The 21,908-nt window shown below is 35.1% G+C and overlaps 1 protein-coding gene and 1 long non-coding RNA gene across 51 annotated transcripts in view; one reads left to right on the forward strand and one right to left on the reverse strand.

Annotated features, from left to right (window-relative positions):
* LOC119082791 (microtubule-actin cross-linking factor 1) overlaps nt 1-14,352 on the forward strand; it is a 150,483-nt gene extending 136,131 nt beyond the window's left edge. For 18 of the 50 annotated variants that reach the window (XM_037192406.1, XM_037192405.1, XM_037192412.1 and 15 more), the window contains 12 exons: nt 1,604-1,648; nt 1,990-2,064; nt 2,334-2,505; nt 2,565-2,682; nt 2,747-2,976; nt 3,044-3,161; nt 9,426-9,601; nt 9,756-10,026; nt 10,093-10,288; nt 11,004-11,072; nt 11,916-12,014; nt 13,596-14,352. In XM_037192406.1, the coding sequence (XP_037048301.1) occupies nt 1,604-1,648; nt 1,990-2,064; nt 2,334-2,505; nt 2,565-2,682; nt 2,747-2,976; nt 3,044-3,161; nt 9,426-9,601; nt 9,756-10,026; nt 10,093-10,288; nt 11,004-11,072; nt 11,916-12,014; nt 13,596-13,734 (1,708 nt within the window). In that variant the 3' untranslated portion in view covers nt 13,735-14,352. Of the gene's footprint in view, nt 1-1,603; nt 1,649-1,989; nt 2,065-2,333; nt 2,506-2,564; nt 2,683-2,746; nt 2,977-3,043; nt 3,162-6,555; nt 6,720-9,425; nt 9,602-9,755; nt 10,027-10,092; nt 10,289-11,003; nt 11,073-11,915; nt 12,015-13,595 lie in introns of all 50 variants that reach the window. The other 32 variants (XM_037192426.1, XM_037192389.1, XM_037192392.1 and 29 more) reach the window with 14 other exon arrangements.
* LOC119082798 lies at nt 3-20,152 on the reverse strand. The gene is made up of 3 exons (XR_005088716.1): nt 20,119-20,152; nt 259-261; nt 3-15 (listed from the first exon to the last, which is right to left on the reverse strand). It is a non-coding gene; the product is annotated as an uncharacterized LOC119082798 (long non-coding RNA).
* Nucleotides 20,153-21,908: the final 1,756 nt, after the last annotated feature.

The following is a 21,908-nucleotide window of genomic DNA, read 5'->3' on the forward strand; positions in this document are numbered from 1 at the left end:
GTCGATTGATCTATTCTTTCTTTCTAATTTTAATTCTTTAATTTTTATAAATTATTTAAAGTTTAGAAAAATTCTTTAGAGCAATGGACCCTTTGTAGCCTACATTTAGGCGGAAAAATATTCGTTTTTTTGATGATTTCTCTGAACCAAAATCCTTTTTTTAGTAAAACCATTAAAGCACTTTTAAAGGAAAAATTGGTTTGTGGGCGATAAATTATCCCACTTGGAGAAACCTGTGCAGATTACATAAATGTACACGATCTGCAAAGGTTTCTCGAAGTGAGATAAATTATCATTCACAAATCAAAATTATCATTCACTTTAAAAGTGCGTTAATGGATTTACTAAAAAAAAGGATTTTGGTTCAGAGAAATCATCAAAAAAATGAATATTTTCTGCCTAAATGTAGGCTACAATTTTGCAAAGGGTACATTGCTCTTAAATTTCAAAAATTTGTTAAAATTTATTAAATTCCTGAAAGTTCCTAAAATTACGAATTTCAAAAAATTTGAAGAATTTTTAGGGCCTCTAAGAGTCTAACTCTTTAAATTCTTGAAAATTCATAAAAATTGAAAAGAAATCTCAATGCCCGGGAACGTGGACTGGACAATGTCCAGTGGACATATATTACAGTTGTTAAGTGAACTTGAATATTCTTAGTCATCTCTTAAAACACATCGCACCAAGCAGGGATTCTTTTCGGGAAAATATTTTCCCAAAAATTTTTTTTGGGAAAAACTTGAAAAAATTCGGGAAAAAATTTCTTTTTTTTTTGAAAAATAGGCTCTGGTACCAATAGATGACTTACAATTTCAAATTTGTAAGTTGAGATAGAGCAGCAAAACATTTATGCTTCTAAAGTCCACTCGAATGAGTCAATCGCATCTAACTTTAGTAATAAGTTGAGTTTCACATTTGCATTTGAATCATAGACATAGGTGAAATCAACAGAAGAAATAACTATTTTGTTCTCTTCAAGCTGGAGAGTAGAACAGTCACTCTTTAATTTGATGGTACTGGAAATTAGAAATCCTAAATTTAGAACGAATCGTTCTACAGTGACCGGTTTAATGCAAAAAAAAAATCATTTCCTCCAAGCGTTTCACTGTGATCTTAATGTTAACGATGTCAACGAAAAATTAAGCCTAACTTAGTGCTTAATATTCGATTTTTTTTAAAGAATCTCTTTTAGAAAAGTTCAGTAATTCTTAAAATTCCTAATTTCCTAAAAATTCTTAAATTTAAAATTTTTGGAAAAGAACATGAATTTTCAGAATTTGTTGGAATTCAGAAATTTTAAGAATTAATTTCTTAAAGTTCCTAAAAATTACTAAATTTGAGAATTATTTAAAATTAATATTCCAAATAGACAGCCCTGGCAGAGATTTCTTCTTCTTTGTTGACTTGATAGTCTAATAATATGCATGCTGTGATGGCTAAGATTTTATTAGCAAAATAATTACTTTCACCAGTAAGTGTATCGGGTTGATAAACATAGACGGTGCATGGTTTATTGGTCGATAATTTGTTACACCACTACTGATGCTAATTACTGATTTGTGTTTCGAACCCATCATTATGATATTGTCATTTTCAATTTTAGCTTCAAAGGATCGCGTGATCATGGACTTAATTCAAGACGCACAAGGTATGCTTTTGTTGTCATAATATTATGTGTGCTGAGTAGCTAAATTATACAAAACATTTTCAATTGAATTGTTAGTGAACTCATAAGTTTTTAGGATTTTTGTCTCTCATTCATTCGATTTTAAGATTTTTGGTTTTCTTTTTGTTCCGTTGTGACTAGCTTTTTTATCAAATTTTTGTGTTTAAAACGAAAGCTCATGGATTATCATATTTTCATAAAGTCTCATCTAATTGAATCTTATGTCGCTAAATGCTTCGATAAAAATCGTATTTTATGAAAATATTTTACTTCGTCGTGATTGCATGTTATTTTGAAACATTTTTATTGCTTCTAAAATTTAGTCGCATCAGCCCATCAAGAGATACACCGGACCGAGAGAAATTACCGCATTATGGACCAAGATTTTCACCAGCAAAGTAAGTGAACAGAAAATGCTTTTGTTGCCTTAAGTTCCTTTGTAACAGTCCTCTACGGGTTAAGTTTATCGAACATTCGATGGCTATCATTTCATACCATCGTAGGTACAATACACCTTAGTCAAGTTTAAAATGCCACTTGACGAGTGTACTGTACTCCTTCCTGTAAGTATTCTGTAAAAAGAGTCGTAAGCCTTCAAAGACTGTCTCTATCCTCATCGACTAATTTCGACGACCGATTTGATTCTAACCCAAAAACCCCATTCCAGCACCTCCGTTGATGTTGAATTCCGTTCATCCCGTGCCCGTATTCTCTGGGACAAATGGCGTTACGTTTGGATGTTGGCGTGGGAACGTCAGCGTCGCTTACACGATCATCTGCTGTACTTAAAGGATGTTGAACGTGTTCGACAATTCAGCTGGGATGACTGGAGAAAGAGGGTAAGTTTCCGCTTTTCAAGATTGCTGGCCGAATCGATCTCTAACTGTGACGATTGTAGTTCCTCAAATTCATGAACCACAAAAAATCCCGTTTGACGGATCTGTTCCGTAAAATGGACAAAGACAACAATGGCCTGATACCACGTGACATATTCATCGATGGCATAATCAACACCAGTGAGTCGTTTTTATCTGCCCTGACCCTGAATGACATAACTAACCAAATTTTGTCAATCTCCAGAATTCGATACGTCCCGAATGGAAATGGGTGCTGTTGCCGATTTGTTCGATCGCAACGGCGAAGGACTCATCGACTGGCAGGAATTCATCGCAGCTTTGCGACCCGATTGGCAAGACCGTAAACCGGCTACCGACGCTGATAAGATACACGACGAAGTGAAGCGTCTCGTTATGCTTTGCACATGTCGCCAGAAATTCCGTGTATTCCAAGTCGGTGAAGGGAAATATAGGGTAAGGGATCGTGCGGATAGCGTTGGAGTAGAGGATTCCTTAATCAACGAAATTATTGTTTCAACAGTTTGGAGATTCTCAAAAATTACGCTTAGTCCGTATCCTGCGAAGTACTGTGATGGTTCGTGTCGGTGGCGGTTGGGTTGCATTGGACGAATTCTTGGTCAAGAACGATCCATGTCGAGGTATGTATTCCGTTTCTATTTTGACGATTTTATTTAAGAAAATGTTTAGTGATAAGAGAAAGAGATGCCAAAAACAATTAAAAGAAAAAACCCGGAAGGAAAATGGTCATTTAACTCAAATAATTTCTGTAACCAATTTTTTTTAAAACCAAAATAATAATTAAAACTGAAAATCGTTTCAATAACTTTTACAAAATAGAACAGCGCACTAACAAAGCTTGTTGACTATTATCTATATATTATTATACCAGACAGAGTTAGTTGTTTCATTTTATTTTGATTTAATGCGCTCAGTTAGTCTCAACATTTTAGACACAAAAAGTTCAAAATTTGTCGATCGATTTTTTTTTTTTTTTTTTTTACAAAAATTAATCAAACAATTTGTAACTAATCAAAACTAATGCTAAACAATATTTCTAATCGTACATGTCCTGTGTTCATTTTGCAACATCAACTACTACATCGCTAATCTACGCTTCGTCCCTTCTAAATTTTGTATGTGAAACATTAAAACCAACAATTCGTGTGCGGCATTTAATTTTCACTTTTGGTTTTTATTTCTTACTTTTTAACCGATCCGTTTTATATCATTTCAAAAAATTCATTTTTTTATCAATCAATCCATGCAACACACTACCGCATCATTAATGTATGTGGGTGGTTGTGTGCCTTTAAACTCTCTCATTTTACATCCGATTTTTTTGCCAAAAATATTTTTCTTTCTTTCTGCATGATTTTTCGACGTTTCGTTTTTCTTGATTTCTGTATCAACCCCACCCACCCTCAATTATTATCTCGTGTGGTTTTTTGTTTTTATTGTGATTTACAATCATTCAGTCGCCCTAGTATTACCACTGCCGAATCCAAACGATCCCACAGAGCATGAGGCGTGCTGTCCTCTGTGTAAGAAAATTTATTCGAAATCGAAACGTTTCAAGCATCAACTAGCGAAAATGAATTGCGATTATCATAAACGGTCACGGGAGAACATCGATTGTGTTTTGTTGAACGGCAAAACCGGTGATGATCTGTCGGGCCGGAAGTAGATGATGGATCAATTCGGATTTTTGTCTGGTCAAGCATTTTTCTTTTCATATTGTCGAGAGTGATTTCGTTTTGTTTTGTGATATGTCGATTTGTCCATTGTAAAGCTTTTGAGAAGTTAAAGTATTCTAATAAATGTTGCGTTTATGCTGATGTGTTTAGCGTGTTCTTTGTATGTGAAGTTAAAGTTTGTCCAACTGGACTCAATGAGCTACATCCGATGATATTATTTTCCTCCAAACGCTTCCCATCGATACAGTAACTCACTTCATCGACAAGCGTCGATCGATTTAATTTCAAAACAATCAAATGGATCCATAACTCCTAAAGCTTCTGCCAATATTTACTGCATGCAACCTATTGGGATCGTAGCCTTAATGAATTCCGTTCAACGACTACATCGCAAAGCTTTCAATTATTTTGGATTTTATGTAATTTATCAACCTTCGCCTTCTTCAGTCAACAAATTCAATTAAATTTGTTATCGAAAACCAACATTCAACCAACGAAAACTGTTCGTGTGTGCAAATAGTGCTCTTCGGCATTGAATTGACTGTACCCCTCAATCGTAATTTAGTGTTGCAAGACAAAGTTTCCGAATTAAAGCATATGTCTCGCTCAGCACGTACTCGAACGACTTATACCACTTGTTCCAAGGGATTAATCGGACTAAACAAAACTTTCGTTACTTACAACATTTCGTATCGAATTGGTTACCTTGGGAGAAGTAAGAAAAAGAGTTTTTTTTTACAATATGACCTGAGGTAATATACACCTAGATGAAATGTTATTTAAACTTAGAGAACCATTCCATTTAATGATGTCCAGTCGTTTCTGTTTACTTTTTTTTTAAATTTAATTTTAAACTCGATTATTAGTCACTAGTAGAGATATCATCAAACATTATCGTAGAAAATGCTTTCAATGTGCTTTTGTAAAATTGTGTAGTGTATTCGGTGATGGGTTTATAATCATTGCGCATGTTATGTATATGTATATATATGCTTGCTGTGTGGTCAGCAAAAATGAGCAACAACAAACCATTAACAATGTTCAATGGCCTAATTTTGCTCATTTTCACCGGCACCACAGAATGCTTTTTTGTAAATATTTTATTTTGTAAACGTGTTTGGCATCCGATTTATGGTTAAGGCAACTGGAAATTCTCGGAAAATTTCAGTAAAATTATAACCGACGCATCGATTGAACTGACTACATCCGAAAATGAGAATGTTATGGATGGAAATTTCGATTGAAATTTTTTGAAAATTTTCCGGTTGTCTGAATTGATGGTTTTTATTTTAAAATCGTATTTTCAGCTGGTTGGTTGTAGGGTCGGTTGTATTGAATGTGATTTCCTTAATAAAAAAATTGCCTGGTTCTGTCGTCTCGCTTGTGACGCACAATTAAAAAGTCTCTTTATGGATGACTTCCGATTATAGAAGATATGTCCAAAAGTATCAGTCATCGAAAGCTCTACGGTATTACACATTCGAAATGATACAATGATTTCACAGTTCATACAACCAGTCCTTCCCAGCAGGGCTTATTTTTAGGAATTTAATTCCTGAAAATTCTTAAGAATTTCCTAAATCTAGGCATTCAACAATTTACAGTTCAAGTCATTGAAATTTCAGCATCAATTTTCTTCAGCTGTTTTTCAGCTGATCCACACAAACAACCAAAACTGTTGATACATACGTCGTTATACGGTTTTATCAGCATCACACGCGTGTGTGTAGCAGCTTCAACCATATAAAAAAGTGTGAACAGTTTTGATTGTGTTGAGCAGCTGAAGTTTCACTGCCTCTGACTGTAGCAATAAAAAAAAAGGTTTTTAGGAATTTTATGGTATTTTTAGGAATTAAATTCACTAAAAATAGGCCCTGCTTCCAGTGACCACAATACGATTTGAAAATAAATTTATTTTTCATTGAAAATATTGTAGCCGATTTTTCAATTAAATTCTTTTTGTTTTGTTTTATTTGTCACCTTTCCCGATAATTTGCTTCATGTTCCGTCCATTGTTCCCATATACACTCTGATTAATTGAAAAATTATTTATTTTTTTACTAACACGTTTTCGTTTTGTTTTCTTTTTTTGTTTTATTTTTATTGTTTGACGTATTAACGAACACATCCAATAAAAACAACCAACAACCGCTATATAAAAAACCATATAAATACCAAACAAATGTGGCACCAACATCCCCATAAACAATCCCGACATCAAAAACTTATCGTAAACTGCACACAAAACTCCAACACTCCGTCTATACATACACACAATTCACCACAATGACCCGTGAATATCGAATATCCCGTCATCTATCCTAAAAAACAAATCTAGCCAAGGGACGCACAAACATCGAATTAAGAGAACAATTTATATTGGCTGATGGTGTGTCACAAAGTATGGCTGCATTCAAGCCACGAGTATCTCTGTCATCGGGATCGAATCCGAACGGATCGCATGCATCATCGCCTGTAAACAGTCAGGGTCCAATAACGAAGGTAATTTCAATGGTTTTTTTTGTTTCCGATTCACTTTTTTTTTGATGCTGAAAATGGTTGTTTGGTCAAGCAAAATGTTAAGCGATCCATTTGAGTGGTCAATGGTAAAGTTCAATTCAAATAATTTGTTTGCTTGATCAACATTTTCGGCAATTGGTTATGGGTAAAATATTATTTGGATTCAGTCATTTTGGTAGTCTTATGGTACTATGGTATCCAACATTGTATTTGTTAAGGTAAGGTTGAGTAAGGACACACGCAACGTTGAATCTTATATATTCAAAAAAAAACCTAACCTTCCAGAGCATGTCAGACTCTCTTATCCCCCCTGTATTTATGTTTTTGTTTTGTGTACAAATTTCTCATATTTTTTTGTAGCTTTTGGTTTTAGTTTTAGCAGCACATTGACTATTTTTTTGATTTCTTAATAATTTGAGGTTTTGTTTTCGTTTTTTTTAATTTAAATTTTATTCTGAAACAATTTGATTTGCTTTTTAGTTTAAGAGATTCAATAAGGGAGGTACCGCATATACTTTTTAGTTGATTTTCTTGAAGAACTCGGAAAATAAAGAGACCCGTGTTTTTTCTTTTCTCGAAAAAATCAAAATTCGAAAAATTATCACTGGTTGAAGTTGAAAAAATTTTCACACCCGATCACACCCGCCATACAAATTGTTGTTGTAATCGTCATTTACATGGGAAGTATAAAGTGCCCTATAGAGGGTACTATTGCTCGAATCAAGAAAGACAAAAACACGGGTCCTTTTATTTTCCGAATTCTTCAAGAAAATGTAAAAAAAATGGAAAAAAAATCTTTTTGTACCTCCCTTATTATACAGAAAAGGTTAATCAAAGAAAATGAAAAGTAAACCGACCTCTCACTTGCCCTTTTCCGCAAGGTGAGGTTTGGCCGGTTAAATATCGCTTGAAAATATTGCTAGCGATCCATTTTTAACTACTCTGCTGCTGTAAGCGGTTTTATAGCGAACATATTACTATGAGTTTTTTATGTGGCTATTTTGAATTATTATTTGATTACGAATAAGAAAAGTACAGTGGAAGCCGGTATACTTTAGACCAGAATTTGCTTCAGCTCTCGTTCAGCAATATGCAAACATAATGCTGTACTTGTTTATATGGTGCAAATAGTTACACGCCTCGCGTGGTAGTTGTGAAACCATATAAAGACGTATCAGCAGTTTAGTATGACTGGATCAGCTGAAAAGCAGCTGGAGCAAATGCATGTCTAAATTTCACTGATGTCCACTGTATTGATCGATTTGCATTTTTATCTTCAAGCTGAAACTTTGCTTATTCAGACAATGTTGATGTAAGCGTAGGTCTCTTTTTATTTATTTTGAGCAGCGAGGAGTAGCAAGAGGAGGCGTACAAAAATCTCTTTAAATTTTGGCCTAGGGTTACCTTCTTCAGGTGAACGAACCTCTCTATGTTTCTTCTTAAAAGTTACCACCTGAGACATTTTCGGTATAAATTTGCGTAGATTCTCGTGAGATTCATCGACATTATTATATGATGATTGATGAGATTTTTACCTTTACAACTCACGAATTACCACGGTCAACGGTCACATTGGACATCAAAGAGCACTGATGTTTCCGAGAAACGTGTAAATATCCCAAAACTTTAAATTGAATGTAGCCAAGATAATCAAAGTTGAAAATTAGTGGCATGTCCAAGAAAACAGTTCTTAACTGTACTATTTTCCGAGCCAACAGATTGCTCCAGTTACCGTCTTTATCTGGTACACCAGTTAGTATATCCTATTTTCACCAACATCAATCGTAACCATCGTATATGATCATACAATCTGTTCCATATTGTTTGAAATTACGCCTAGTGGTTGATACAAAATCTTTTACTTCAATTGTTTCAACAAACACTTTGCTGCTTAAAAAACAACATTTTGCTGATCGTTTTTTAACGATGTTATCGATAGCTGACTACACGTTCCACAGCTCTGAAGGCACACGATTCTTTGTAATTTTAAATAAATGAATGTTGTTCGTGCAATCTTCCCAAATAAAATATAGAAAAGAAAAGAGAACAGCTAGGTTTGAGAGTAGCGATGACAGAATTTTATCCAACCATTTATCGGCTATAAAAAAACATTTCATCCCCAAAAGTCTAACTTTAATTCTAGACATATTCTAGACATGTAGACAACGCTACATATAAATGAGCTATTGAGCTTCGATTACTGTACGCAATGTGCAATGAGTTACCATTTTCATAGAAAATGGTGATACATTGTCGCTTTGACCATAATTATCTACAAATATTTTACAAAGTTAACAGCATTCCATTCGCAATGTGTATGTTCCTGGCGTGTTTTGACCTGAAACGAGTAATAAATTACGATGTGGTATTAATATATCTAAGCTGCAATCGATTCCTGCTAAATTTTCATTAAAAACGAACCCGTACATGTTTCATGATTGTTTGCCCTGTGTTTTATTTGGAATTTTAATGTTTTTTTTGCTTAATATGTAACATGACGAGAGAAATAGAAAAAGCGGAAATAATGAAACAGGCGCGTTAGTATTATAAAATCAATATTTCAGTTAGATATGCGGAAAATACCGATGTTAAGTGATCATTCGAGCTTTTGGCAAGAAAAATGTTAGGAAATCTAAAGAAAGAATTTTATTTTACATCAAAATCTCCTTAAATTTACTATCTCAATAGCCGACGAGCATTTGGCGGAATTAATGCCAATATTTGAAAGACTGCGTGCCCAAGAACAGATACCGTGTGCGTATCCATTACATATGGGTGCTGGCGGAACGGCATTTATTCGAGGTGGTTCTCGATCAATGCCATTAAGTCCGCACGCACCGCATTGTCATCCGTCAACACATTGGGTAAGCCTTTTTATTTTGTAAAATTGTACACTAATGGCAACATAGATAAACTATCAGACGCTTGTAAGCAAAACCAAAATTGTGATGGCATTCGCCTCATTCAGATGCTAATGCCCGTTTATTCATCCAAATTTAATTTTACGCAAATCGTTAGGTTCGAGAGCGATCTGTTCGATCGGTTGCAATGTCTCGACCATCTCGATCATCGCTATCAGCATCCACACCCGATTCATTGAGTGACAATGAAAGCAGTCTAGGTGCCGGGGGAAGATACACACCTAGAAAGCCATCGTATACACCAAATAGAACCGGACTCACGCCGGGAGGATCCCGAAACGGATCGAAACCAAATTCACGACCTGCAAGCAGACAGGGTTCGAAACCACCATCACATCATGGTTCGAATATGTCATTAGACAGCACAGGTAAATGAACGGGAACGGGTTGTCGTCTGGATGCGTTGAATTAACATTTCGGGTTTTCTTGTTCAGACGACACCACACCATCTCGAATTCCACAACGACGATTAGGAAGTACATCATCGACAACGACAACGCCGCGTCCATCGCGTCTATCTGTTGGTTCGACCATAACGAGAGTTAATGGAAATGCAGGAATATCCGCTTTTGGTAGCACAATTTCACGACCAAGAACACCATCCGGATCTGCTAGTCCTGCACCAACAAGGTTAGATTTGACTGTGACAATAGATATGCTAATTTAGTGATATTAAACAGAACGTTCGTCTGACGGTATCATGTTAAGGTTCAAGAGAATTGTTAAGTTCATCTCGACGAATTTCCCGTTTTTTCGGCGAACGCATTACATTTTCTAATTCCATAATTGCATCATTGCCTAAGATCATAACAAAATAATTATCGCCAAACAAAACATTTTCTGCTAAAATACGCAGCTTGAATGCCTATCCGATTATATTCAAAACCACTCATCCCTTAAAGCCCAAAACCACTTTCATTGTCAAATTTAATTGCGATTTTAATTGCTTCCATTATACCAAATCATCTTCTTCGGTCTATTTGTTTTGTAGCCTATGTCGGTTGGTACGTTGACTGAATACGACCGATGAAAATTTGATTTTATTGTCACGTCTTTCGACATCGGAAAACCGAATTCTCTAAATTTTCTTCAATTCATCATTCGCCTACCAAATTGTTCGGTCATGCCGTAATTGTAAACAGTGATTGGTAATTGGGGCTGTTTGTATACACAAAAATATTTTTATTGCTCGAAATGCGAACCCATTTGTGTGGTTCACTTGTTGCCCGAATTTCATTCGAAATCAATTACAATGCAAACGTAACTTCAATGAATCAATCCCGCTATACACTCTTGCATAATACTAATAACATCGCTTAATATTAATCAAATTAACCATTAACAGGAGTAGTAACGGTGGCATGAGCCGATCATCTAGCATACCAACGCTTGTGCCGGGGGCGGTACAAAACAGGTAATTATTTAATAGTAGTTTTAATGCTTGTCATCATGAATCGTAATGTCATTAACATGCCGAAAATCGGAAATGAAATGCGAACAATTGATCAGCGAAACTGTTTGAATTGTTCCGCAAGTCGACTCTGATGATCGGAATAATTTACTCGTTTGGAGAGTTGATTTTTATTAGATTTGAGTGAGTTCTTGGCTAGTGTAGACTAGAGAGAGATGATAAACTTTACGAAATGGTCATGGAGAAAGTGAAATAGACCGAGAGCGACCGTCATTTGAAATTTATGTTCTTACACTATCTAAGACGAAAAACGTTTGCTGCGACTCTTCTGTTCCCGAATGCTGAAAAGACGGAGATATAATATGCTCAGCTTTTCTTGTCAGGGCATTTCTAAACTTAAAAAACGAGAGTGCCGGAGCAAACATTTTCCGATTTAGTGGGTAGTGTATTTGGTAAAAATTTTAAACCAATGCCTGAAGAAATCGTTCATTTTACATAATTTATTGTTACTGTTTTGCACACGTAAAAACTTCCACTTTCGTAAGGTGTTCTTGCTTTTATTCTCCATTTATCTGACTTGTCTAATTTCGTATCTTATTTGAAACGTGAATTGAGAGAAATCACAAAACCAGAGAAGAACAGTTTAGATACGAACGTGGCACTTTTTACGTGTGCAAACCAGTATGGTTGTCGTAAAACATAAGAATATCGCGCAAAATTCGTCAACCTTTTACGAAAAATGAACGACATAACATGACCAATTCAAAATGAATTCTGCTTAAGAACTACGACTCCGTCCGAAGAAAATAAAGTTGTTAATCGAACAAAATGTATTGTATAAACTAGCCGATCAAGGATACCTGTAAGACAGCCTTCAACGGAAAAATCGTATCCGTCATCTTTGCAGTCACAAAGCTCAGTAACATCTAGTTGCTCGTCGACTGGGTAATTTGAATGAATGTTATTTGCCGTGTAGCTTTGTGTTACAACTTTTCGTTTTTTTTCGTTCTTAAAGAGTTGTTAATCGTTTGAGTTTTCCTTTTGATTTGGCTTTTTTTCTTGTTTCGTTTATTTGAACTCCGAACTGAATACATTCGTATACAGATTGCATTGTTTTTCGTTGGGGGATGATAGCTTGCAGCAAAACGAATGATGGATGGTAGAGGAGAAAAGCGAAAACTCAAAAACTCTTAAACATCTGGGAAAACAAACTTCACCTAAATTTTTCAAACAGACAATATTTGAGAAGCAATTCTTTCCCAGGTGGATTCAATTACGCTTACACTTTACATATATAATCCAAGAGTATACAGAGAACAAGGAAACGGTATACAGAAACACTTCATGGAACATTGCAGTCTTGTCTAATGTGTGTGCAATGGAAAGATGATTGGTTGCAATTTATCATTTTATTTATTCGCTCCAATCTCGGTGTCTATTTTGAAGCAGACAAAATTGATTCACAGATTTGCTATTGAATATCAATTTAAAATGCTAAAGTGCTTTGAAAGTACTGAGATATTATTGATTATCAGCCTCGTACGGCATTCAGTGGTGTTGTAGGTTTATCATACCGTTTGTCTCACACTACAAAATCGGTCGCTCGAAGGAAGGCAATTTGACAAATCAGTTTGTGTAGCCAATACTTCAAATTTTAGATCTGGGTTGACAGATGGTTTCTAGAGTAACTATTGAGTTACGGTCTCTCAATTTTCTTTGTCTTCATGCAAATTCTAATCATTTCTTCAGAACCACAATCTGCTACTTCTTTTGTTCAACGTACTGCATAGGGAGGTTGAAGCAAATTCTTTTAGGGCCGGCACTATTGGCACACGCTTGCGAATAGTCTCTTTTGGGTACTATTCGCACACGCGTGCCAATAGTTTCTCTTGGCAGTGCCGGCCAATCTTTTACTTCACTTCAAACCATTTGTGATTTAAGACAACTCAACCCAGTGTTCATCGCTTATTTTTTTCGATAACCGATGGCTACATAGAACTCTTTTGAGTTACATTGAAAGGTTCTATCCACCAGACCGTTCCTGTCATACCTCTTCATGTCATCTCTTATGGGTGATTCGTAGCCATTTTCTTCGTTCTACATTCAGTTAATATATTCATTGCAATTCGCTTCGTCCAAGGAACGATGAATATGATCATTAGATGGGTTTGATTTATATCTTTCTCAATATCATTTAAATTCCACAATTCTCAATGAATGCACAAAAGATGAATCAATGTCACGTACTGTAATTGCAAGTATTACGCTAGGCAAATTTCTTTGTTATTTTCGATAAATGAAAGCTTCTGAGAATTTTGCAGAAATTTTTTTATAGCTTTGCGTGTGAAGGATGTTAGTAGTAGTGATACATATACTACCCTGCCACACAACACACACTACCCCTCGATGTGCTTACAAATTTTTGTTAATTTATCCTTTTAGCCTTTTTTACTGTTTGTTTGAATTTGAAATTTGAAAATTGCGCCATAAAACTAAACACTTTTCCAATTTCTTCCAACAATTCAGACGTAATTTAAGTGGACAATCGACTCCCTCCGGAATGCAAACGCCACGTAAAACATCAATGGAACCACCGCCAGTTCCGCCAGGCCGTAAAAGCCGTGGCAGTACGCCAAACAGTCAGAGGGAACCATTTAGACTTTAAGTTCATTTAAGATGCAAGCTAATAATCGAAAAAGTGTTTTGTTTTGATTTATGAGGAGAATTTTTTTTTTTTCGTTTTACTTTCCAATTATTTTTGTTTCGTATCGATTTGATACTCAAATTACTAATCCCATGTACCCGTACCCCTGTATGTTTAATTGATGGGACCATTTATAATTTTTTTTTCGTTAAATTTCAAGAAACTAACTCTAATCCAAATACCAGTTAATTTATGTGAATAGAAGTATGTGTAACGGAAAAGGGGTACGTAATTAGCGAACGTTTTTACTGAATTTGTATCGTTTTTCTTATGTGAGTGAAAATTGGATATTCGCCAGTATCGGTTTTCTCGCTATTTAAGACTACATAAAACGTGCAGATTTAAGTAAGGAGTTGTGTTCAGTGCATAGATGATATAACGAGGAGAAAGAAGAACATTGTATTAACCGAAATTATAATTACACTTACACTAAACTTACACCTTAAACAAATCGTAAATTAGAGCAAAAAAAACTTGTTAAAAAAGCGAGAGAAAGTTTAGGAAAAAGTTGAAGAAAATTCCATTAGAAAATAATTTTTATTTTACAAAAGATTGTAATTCCAGTTGTTTTTTCCAAAAGAAAATTTTTATCCTTAAAAAATAAATGAAAACAACAAAACACGAAACGAACGAGAAACATTTTTTGTCTGCCGCAGTAAAACCGGAATTCGAACTGCGGAATTTGGATGAATTCTAACATCGCCAGGTTAAATTCATTTTGATTCCCGTTAACGGATTTGCCGGGATTTTTTTTATTGCGGAGAGAGAAAAAATTCGTTAGAATGATAGAGGAGAAATCAGTGGGAAGGAAAATTCTCGAAATAATATTTTATGTTTCAGTTACTTTTTTCGGGTCAAAAATTATAAATTCAATTGTTAAAGTGCACACAAACACACACAAGTCATTTTAAATTAAAAAAAGGGAAATTTATTGTGTAACAAAAATCTTTTTTTTTAGATAGAAAGTGTTTATCATAAAATGTAAATTTATATTGAAAATAAGGAGAAGACGAAATTAAGTGAAACGGAAATAACGGATTTTTTTTTATTTACCCGTACTAAGCTGGAGTTATAAAGAATAGTTGAAAGAAAAGAAAAAAAAGAAAAAAAATGCTTGCGAAAGCGACGATAAAAAAAATATTTATATTTGCACTAAAAAGTCATAATTTTTAAGTTGACTAGGAATAATAAATTTTTACGATTAATACAAAATAATTTTAAATAAAAAAAAAACAAAAAAAAACATTTGTAATTAACTCAAACACAACCAACAAACCAATTTGACTAATTTGTTTTTTTCTTATTTTTTATTAAAAAAAATTGTTAAACGAAAAGTTCTTATTGTTCTTCTGGCAGTCTTGTAAAACAACAAAATGAAGAAATTAATATTAATAATAAGAATAAGAATTTGCTTAATAAACAAAAAAAATAATTACCACAACTCTCCGGCATTTTCATTTCAAATTCTATCGTAATGCAGTTCTGGTGCTGGCTGGCATCTACAGTGAAGACTTGGGACTTAATGGTTCTGACAATCCTTGAGCGGAGCTCTACAGACGAAGTGAATTGTTTCAACCAGAAATATACATTCTGCCACTTTTTGACTCAAATTTTCTTTCGAAAATTTTTCTGGTAAGATTTTTGTTGATAAAACTTTCACGTACTTTCCTCATCAGCTGACGCATATCTTTTTGCGTGTCGGATCTGTAAGCGTCACCTACACCGATATCAGTTCTTTTGTAAGTGGATAACAGGACTTGTGTCACACCTCCACTGTAATGGTTGTGGGCGGTATCATCTCTTTTGTAAGTTGTGATTTTTTAGAATTTGGTCGCAGATAATAGACAATCATATTGTACAGTTTGAACGGAAATATTCTTCTTACAAAACTGTATAACTTTCCCTTTGATCTGAACCTTCCAGCTTTCATTTGACGAAAATCGAAAATTTTACGAAAATAAAAAATTTGACGAAAATCGAAATTTTTTGACGCACTTAAAACGCTCATAGCTCCTAAATAAGCGACTGTTTAGTTGAACACGTATCGACTAGAATCTAAAACTCTATAACTTTGTCTTTTACACGAGGTTTCTATCTGCCGTATTTTCCGAGTTATGGCTGACATAGCTCCCAAGTATACGACTTTTTAGGAAAACCATGGAACATGTGTCGACTGAAATCTGAAACTCTATAAATTTGTCTTTTAAACATACTTTCTATCTGCCATATTTTCTGCGTTATGGGCCATATAGCTCAATAGCTTAAAACGCTCATAGCTCCGAAATTATAAGCTTTTATAAAAGTTACTTCAAATTAGTTTCTTAGAATTACGTCTTTACCATATCCTGAAAATTTCAGCCAAATTCAGCGGTAAATTCAAAAATTTCGTTGTAACAAAGTAACAGAATGACGAAGGTTGGTAAAATTCATCAATTTCAAAATGTATGAAAATCCATTTCTTCATACAAATTTTTACAACGGACTTGCGTCACGGACCTACACTAACGTAGCGTCATGATCAGTACAAAAAACCTTTAAAGAGTAAATGTGACGCAAGTCTTTATCATACTTAAAAAATAACTGATATCCATGAGTGTGGGGCATTCTCCGCCTGTAAGCAAAAGTTTTATCAACACAAGATGAACCCCAAAATTTTTAGAAAGAAAATAAAAAAAAATGCGTCACATAGTGGGAGATGGTGAATGTAGATGTAATGTTGAATTTCTTTAGTTATTTAGTGATATTTCTTGAAACGGCTTGGAAAAGTGAACGAAAGTACGCCGTTCAGCCCAAAAAGATTAGGTCCATGTCTTCAGGATCGCTCCCAGGACTTATTGAAACACGTGGTTTGTTAGTATCACATTTAGATTTATGGAATTATTCTAGCGATTTAAAATTAGATTTTAGTGGGTTCAATAGCCTACTGTGATGAACTTTTGCATGTTCCCCACAAATACGCAAAGCGCAAGGTATATATTGCCTAAAGACCTTGGAAGTGGAAGTCTGGCTTTCAGTTAAAATTAGTGTGGTGAACTTGTAGGACAATGTTGTGTGTATTCGATTTTTGTTAGCGATCAACTGAAATGCTATTATATTGTCAATTTGTTTTTGTTTGGCAAAGTCCAAGTCACAAATTGTGTGTCGTATTCGTATTTTGCAGTATTAACTCGGCGAGGATTAGTTTGTTGAAAATTGGAAAATTTGGCGTGTAGGCTTACATCAAGTTTGTTGTCAGAAATGTTTGGACTAAAAATGTCAACTTATTTGAGAATTTTTTAATTCTTTTAAAGAATGTGCGGTGACACACGGCCTAATTGTACCGAATAGAATCTTATGCGTTCTTATTGCCTTTTCCCGCATCTTCCTGTAGTTTCCTCAACATCTGCCACTTCTGACGCAATTTTTTTTGTAAAATTTTCTTTCTAAAATTTTTTGGGTTCATTTTGTGTTGATAAAATGTTTGCGTACATGCGCAGAATGCGTCACCCTCAGCGATATCAGTTATTTTGTAAGTAAGATAGAGGACTTGCATCACATTTACTCTTGAAGAGTTCTTTGACTAATATCAGCTCTTTTGTAAGTTTAAGGTTAAATCTCCCGTTATAATATATCAAAAGATTTTTTAGAGCAACATTTTATGTCCCGTAACACAAACAATAATACGAAAACCTACTTTGAAACAGGAAAATTCAACTGTCCTACAATTTTCATATTTGCCTCTGTTTTCTGCTTCTAAAACTCTAAGACTTTGTCGAAGACCTTAAACCTTAAAATTGAAACACTTTTCCATTTTTGGTCATTTCACCCGAATTCTACTCACAAAACTCTGAGACTTTGCCAAAAAAACCAATTCTCCATCTGCCCCGCCAACAGAGTTAACCCTAAAAACCTAATTGAAACACTAAATTCCAACCGCCCGACATTTTTCATTATGGTCACCGTCTTATGCTTCCAAAATTCACACCACCATCTCTCCATCACTGCAACGATTATCACAGCAAACAAACCATTTCACGATTATACAATTTCTCGGTAACTAGCACACATACACAAATTAGCTTTTATATGACATTTGTATGGAGACTTTGGGGAGGTCCAGCTCCCAAGATATGGGTTTTTTCCATCTTTTGAAAATTCCATTCTTATTTTTGGGCCATTATTAGCCTATAACCAAAATTTCAGGAAAATCTATGGAAACGTTTAGGAGTTGCTGGATCCACTTTTCCATAGGAACTAACCGAGTAAGGGGAGAAATCGTTGGTTGAAAAAATTGCTGTAAATATGCTCCGCCGTCCACAATTTTTTTTTAAAAACCTTTTATCGGTAGTGGACTTACAGGCCCGGACTGGCCATACTGGGCGTTCGGGCGATTCCCGAAGGGCCTTTTGCCTTAGTCGGGCGAGGTCCCGACAGGGCTTTTTTAAATTTCAACCATTTATTGTTCAAACAAATGAAGCCTATTTTAGCGAACATAAAAAAATCTTTAATTTCCAATCGAAATTTTTCTACTGAGGCCTTTCCGGTAATTCTTCCTTCTATTTTTAATCGAAATTTTTTTACTGAGACCTATATCTTAATTTTTCTTTGATGTTAAATCGAAATTTTCCTACTTAGGTCTTTCTGTTAATTTTTTCTTCGATTTCCAATCGAAATTTTCCTACTGAAACCTTTCTGTTAATTTTTCAAAAAATCATAAAATCAACAGAAAGGCCGCAGCAGGAAAATTTTGATTGGAAATCGAAAAAAATAACAGAAAAGCCCTCAGTAAAGAAAATTTCCATTGGAAATCGAAAAAAATGAACAGAAAGACCCCAGTTGGAAAATTTTAATTGGAAATTGAAAAAAATCAACAGAAAGACCTCAGTAGCAAAATTTCGATTCTAAATCGAAGAAAAATCAACAGAAAGGCCCCAGTGGGAATATTTTCATTGGAAATCGAAATAAAATTAACGGCCTTTCTGTTTTCTCAGTAGAAAAATTTTAATTGGAAATCGAAAAAAATCAACAGAAAGACCTCAGTGGAAAAATTACGATTGGAAATCGAAAACATTTTGATTAGAAATCAAAAAAAACTTAACAGAAAGGCCTCAGCAGAAAAATTTCGATTCTAAATCAGAAAAAAATCAACAGAAACACCTCAGTTGGAAAATTTTCAATTGGAAATCGAAAAAAATTAACAGAAAAGCCCTCAGTAAAGAAAATTTCCATTGGAAATTGAAAAAAATTAACAGAAAGACCTCAGTGGAAAAAATTAAGAGAAAGACCTCAGTGGAAAAATTACGATTGGAAATCGAAAAAATTTACAGAAAGGCCTCAGTAGAAAAATTTCGATAGATTAAGATTGGCTCGTTCGGTATGTGTTTAACCAATTCTACCAATTTAAATATCTTGAAATTATCAAAAACTTGTGGCAAGTTACAAAAAACCAAAACCCACCATAAACCGGTGGCGATCCCCTTGTCAACGGACAATACATAAACAAATTCCTTAATCTATTGGAAATCGAAAAAATTAGGAGAAAGGCCTTGAGTGGAAATATATCGATTGGAAATCGAAAAAAAATTAACAGAAAGGCCCTCAGTAGAAAAATTTCGATTCTAAATCGAAGAAAAATGAATAGAAAGGCCCCAGTGGAAAAATTTCCATTGGAAATCGAAAAACGTTAACAGAAAGGCCTCAGTAGGAAAATTTCGATTGGATCAAATGGAATCAAAATTTATTTACATTTTTATATTCCACTCGAAAATTTTTACAATACTTTTGTTTTCTTTTAAAATTTTGCACCACCAAATCGCTGCGCCCTAGGCAAATGTCACAATTGTCCGTGGCGGAACTGTTTGATTCACATACACTGTGTAAGTTACACAATATTAATTAGTCATACGAATCGAGGGCCTAATTGAAAAAAGTCGCCCGAACAGAAGGGGCTTTTGACTTTTTCCCCGAAGGGCTTTTTTGAGCCAGTCCGGGCCTGGTGGACTTGCGTCACGCCCGCTTACTAACGTGTGGTCATGATTCACGTCTGGTCAAAGAATGTATAGACGTGCTGAATGAACTTAGAAATCGTAAAATGGAATGAAGAGGCTGATGAGTTCGCCACTATAAGATCGGGCAGTGATGTTACAAAACCGGAGTCGAACTTTGGTTGCACAATGGCTGCAACAAGAACATCTACAACTGTTGGCGGTCTAGCAAGGAGGAAGCTATTCCGACCAATTATGTCGAAATACTGGAGTAATGAACTAACTTAATAGACTTACGAGATCAGAAATAAGGCGAGTAGTTGGCGTGATTTCGATACACTGCAAGCTTAACGTTTATCTCTAATAGATCGGTCTATCGAACCCTATCTGTTCTTGTGGTCTGGCAGCTGAGACTGATGTGGACAATTCCATGGTGTTATGATGTGGGGAACGGCTAGTTATCTAGGAAGTACAAAAGCTAGAAAAATAAGACGAACAGTTTTTGTTTATGAATCGAGGATTTACAATAACATTTTCGAAGATTAGAAAGCTGTAGGACACCAGAAATACGGTTCCTATTTCACGAATTCCTAAATTACATGAACTTGCATTTTCTTAGGGAATGCCCATTTTACACCAATCTCAGGTTTCGCACCTTCGGGTATTACTCTGTGAACTCCAAGTTGAGTATCTACCATGATTAGATGGCCAATACCTAAACCACTCCTTATCGAAATTTCCTTAATAGAGGTAGTAAGGTCAGGGAGTTCGTGCGTCTCAATAAAGTAGCCTCCCAAAACTCTAATCTAATCGAGCTGTAAAAACTATCACTGACAAGTGGATAAAAATGATGACATTGACCTAAATAACATTTTTTCAATAATATTTTTAGTTACGTCGTCTGGATGACGATTTGAGATATCAAAATACCACCCGTAATTTGCATAAGAAATAGTTCCGGAATGAGTCAATTTAAAAGGTAATCTGTCCTATCGTTTACCGGTTGGATGTAATTTACTTTGACTGTTCTTATCTGGACGAACGAACCATATGAATAACATTGTAGGTGACCGGCGCGACCTCTATTCACTCATTTATTTATGCATTTGGATTGACTCAACCCAAAGAATTTAAAAAAGACTGAGTATCTATCATAGATGGCAATCATATCCGTGGTATAATTATCGAGTCTGCTACTTCTATCTGCTCGATAAAGCAGATGGAAAATCTTTTAACGCTTGCAATTTGTTCTTTTGTATTGAGATTGATGTATGCCATACGATAAATAAATAAATCTATAAATTTTGCGCCTTCAGCTCAGATATACAAACGCTGCACTTATCGATAAGACAATTATCAAACCTTGTTACTCAAAAAACACATTGGTGATCTTACCCTCTGTACTCTCATTTAATATAACATTCAATTCATATTCGGTCATAATACAGGATTTGTGCTAATCCGAAACACACGCAGAACTTTGTAGCCACTGTGTCACCAATGTCAATTAAATACGTCACTTACAGCTGTGCATTTTTAGACCCGTACGAAGTACTGGGGTCTTATAGGTTTACGCATACGTTTGTAACACGTCGAATTGGACTCCCTGAGTAAGGGGAAACCTATTGTGGTTGTCTAGAGATGCCAAATCCGCGAAAAAAAAGTCCGTCTGTCCGTCTGTCCGTCTGTCTGTCTGCACGATAACTTGAGTAAAACGCATCCGATTTTGAAAATTCTTTTTTTTCCCGTTTGGTAATGTCAAAAGACAGGCTAAGTTCGAAGATGAGTGATTTTGGATCGACCCCTCCCGAGCTGTGGCCCAATAAGTGCTTTACGGTTTTTCGAAGATATCTCCGGACATTTAAACGTTAAACTTGTAAGTGATACGTCAAATAAAAGGTATTTACAATACCGATCGACAAAAAAAAAGTTTATGGAAATCGGATGACCGACTCGTGAGTTAGACCCCTTGGTGTGGAACAGGCACAGGGCGGCAAGCAGTTTTTGCTTGTAGGTCGGCCAAATTTGAACATATTTCGTTCGTTTTAGCTTTATTAGATAGGTATTGACCGTACCAATCAGGGAAAAAAAATTAATGAAATTATGTTCTCCGGAGCGTGAGCTAGGTCTCTTGGAGTGAGCTCTTATCTGGCTACTCGGCCGTACAGTGAA

The sequence above is a fragment of the Bradysia coprophila genome, unplaced genomic scaffold, assembly GCF_014529535.1.
Source record: "Bradysia coprophila strain Holo2 unplaced genomic scaffold, BU_Bcop_v1 contig_494, whole genome shotgun sequence".
In the NCBI taxonomy this organism is placed as follows: Eukaryota; Metazoa; Arthropoda; class Insecta; order Diptera; family Sciaridae; genus Bradysia; species Bradysia coprophila.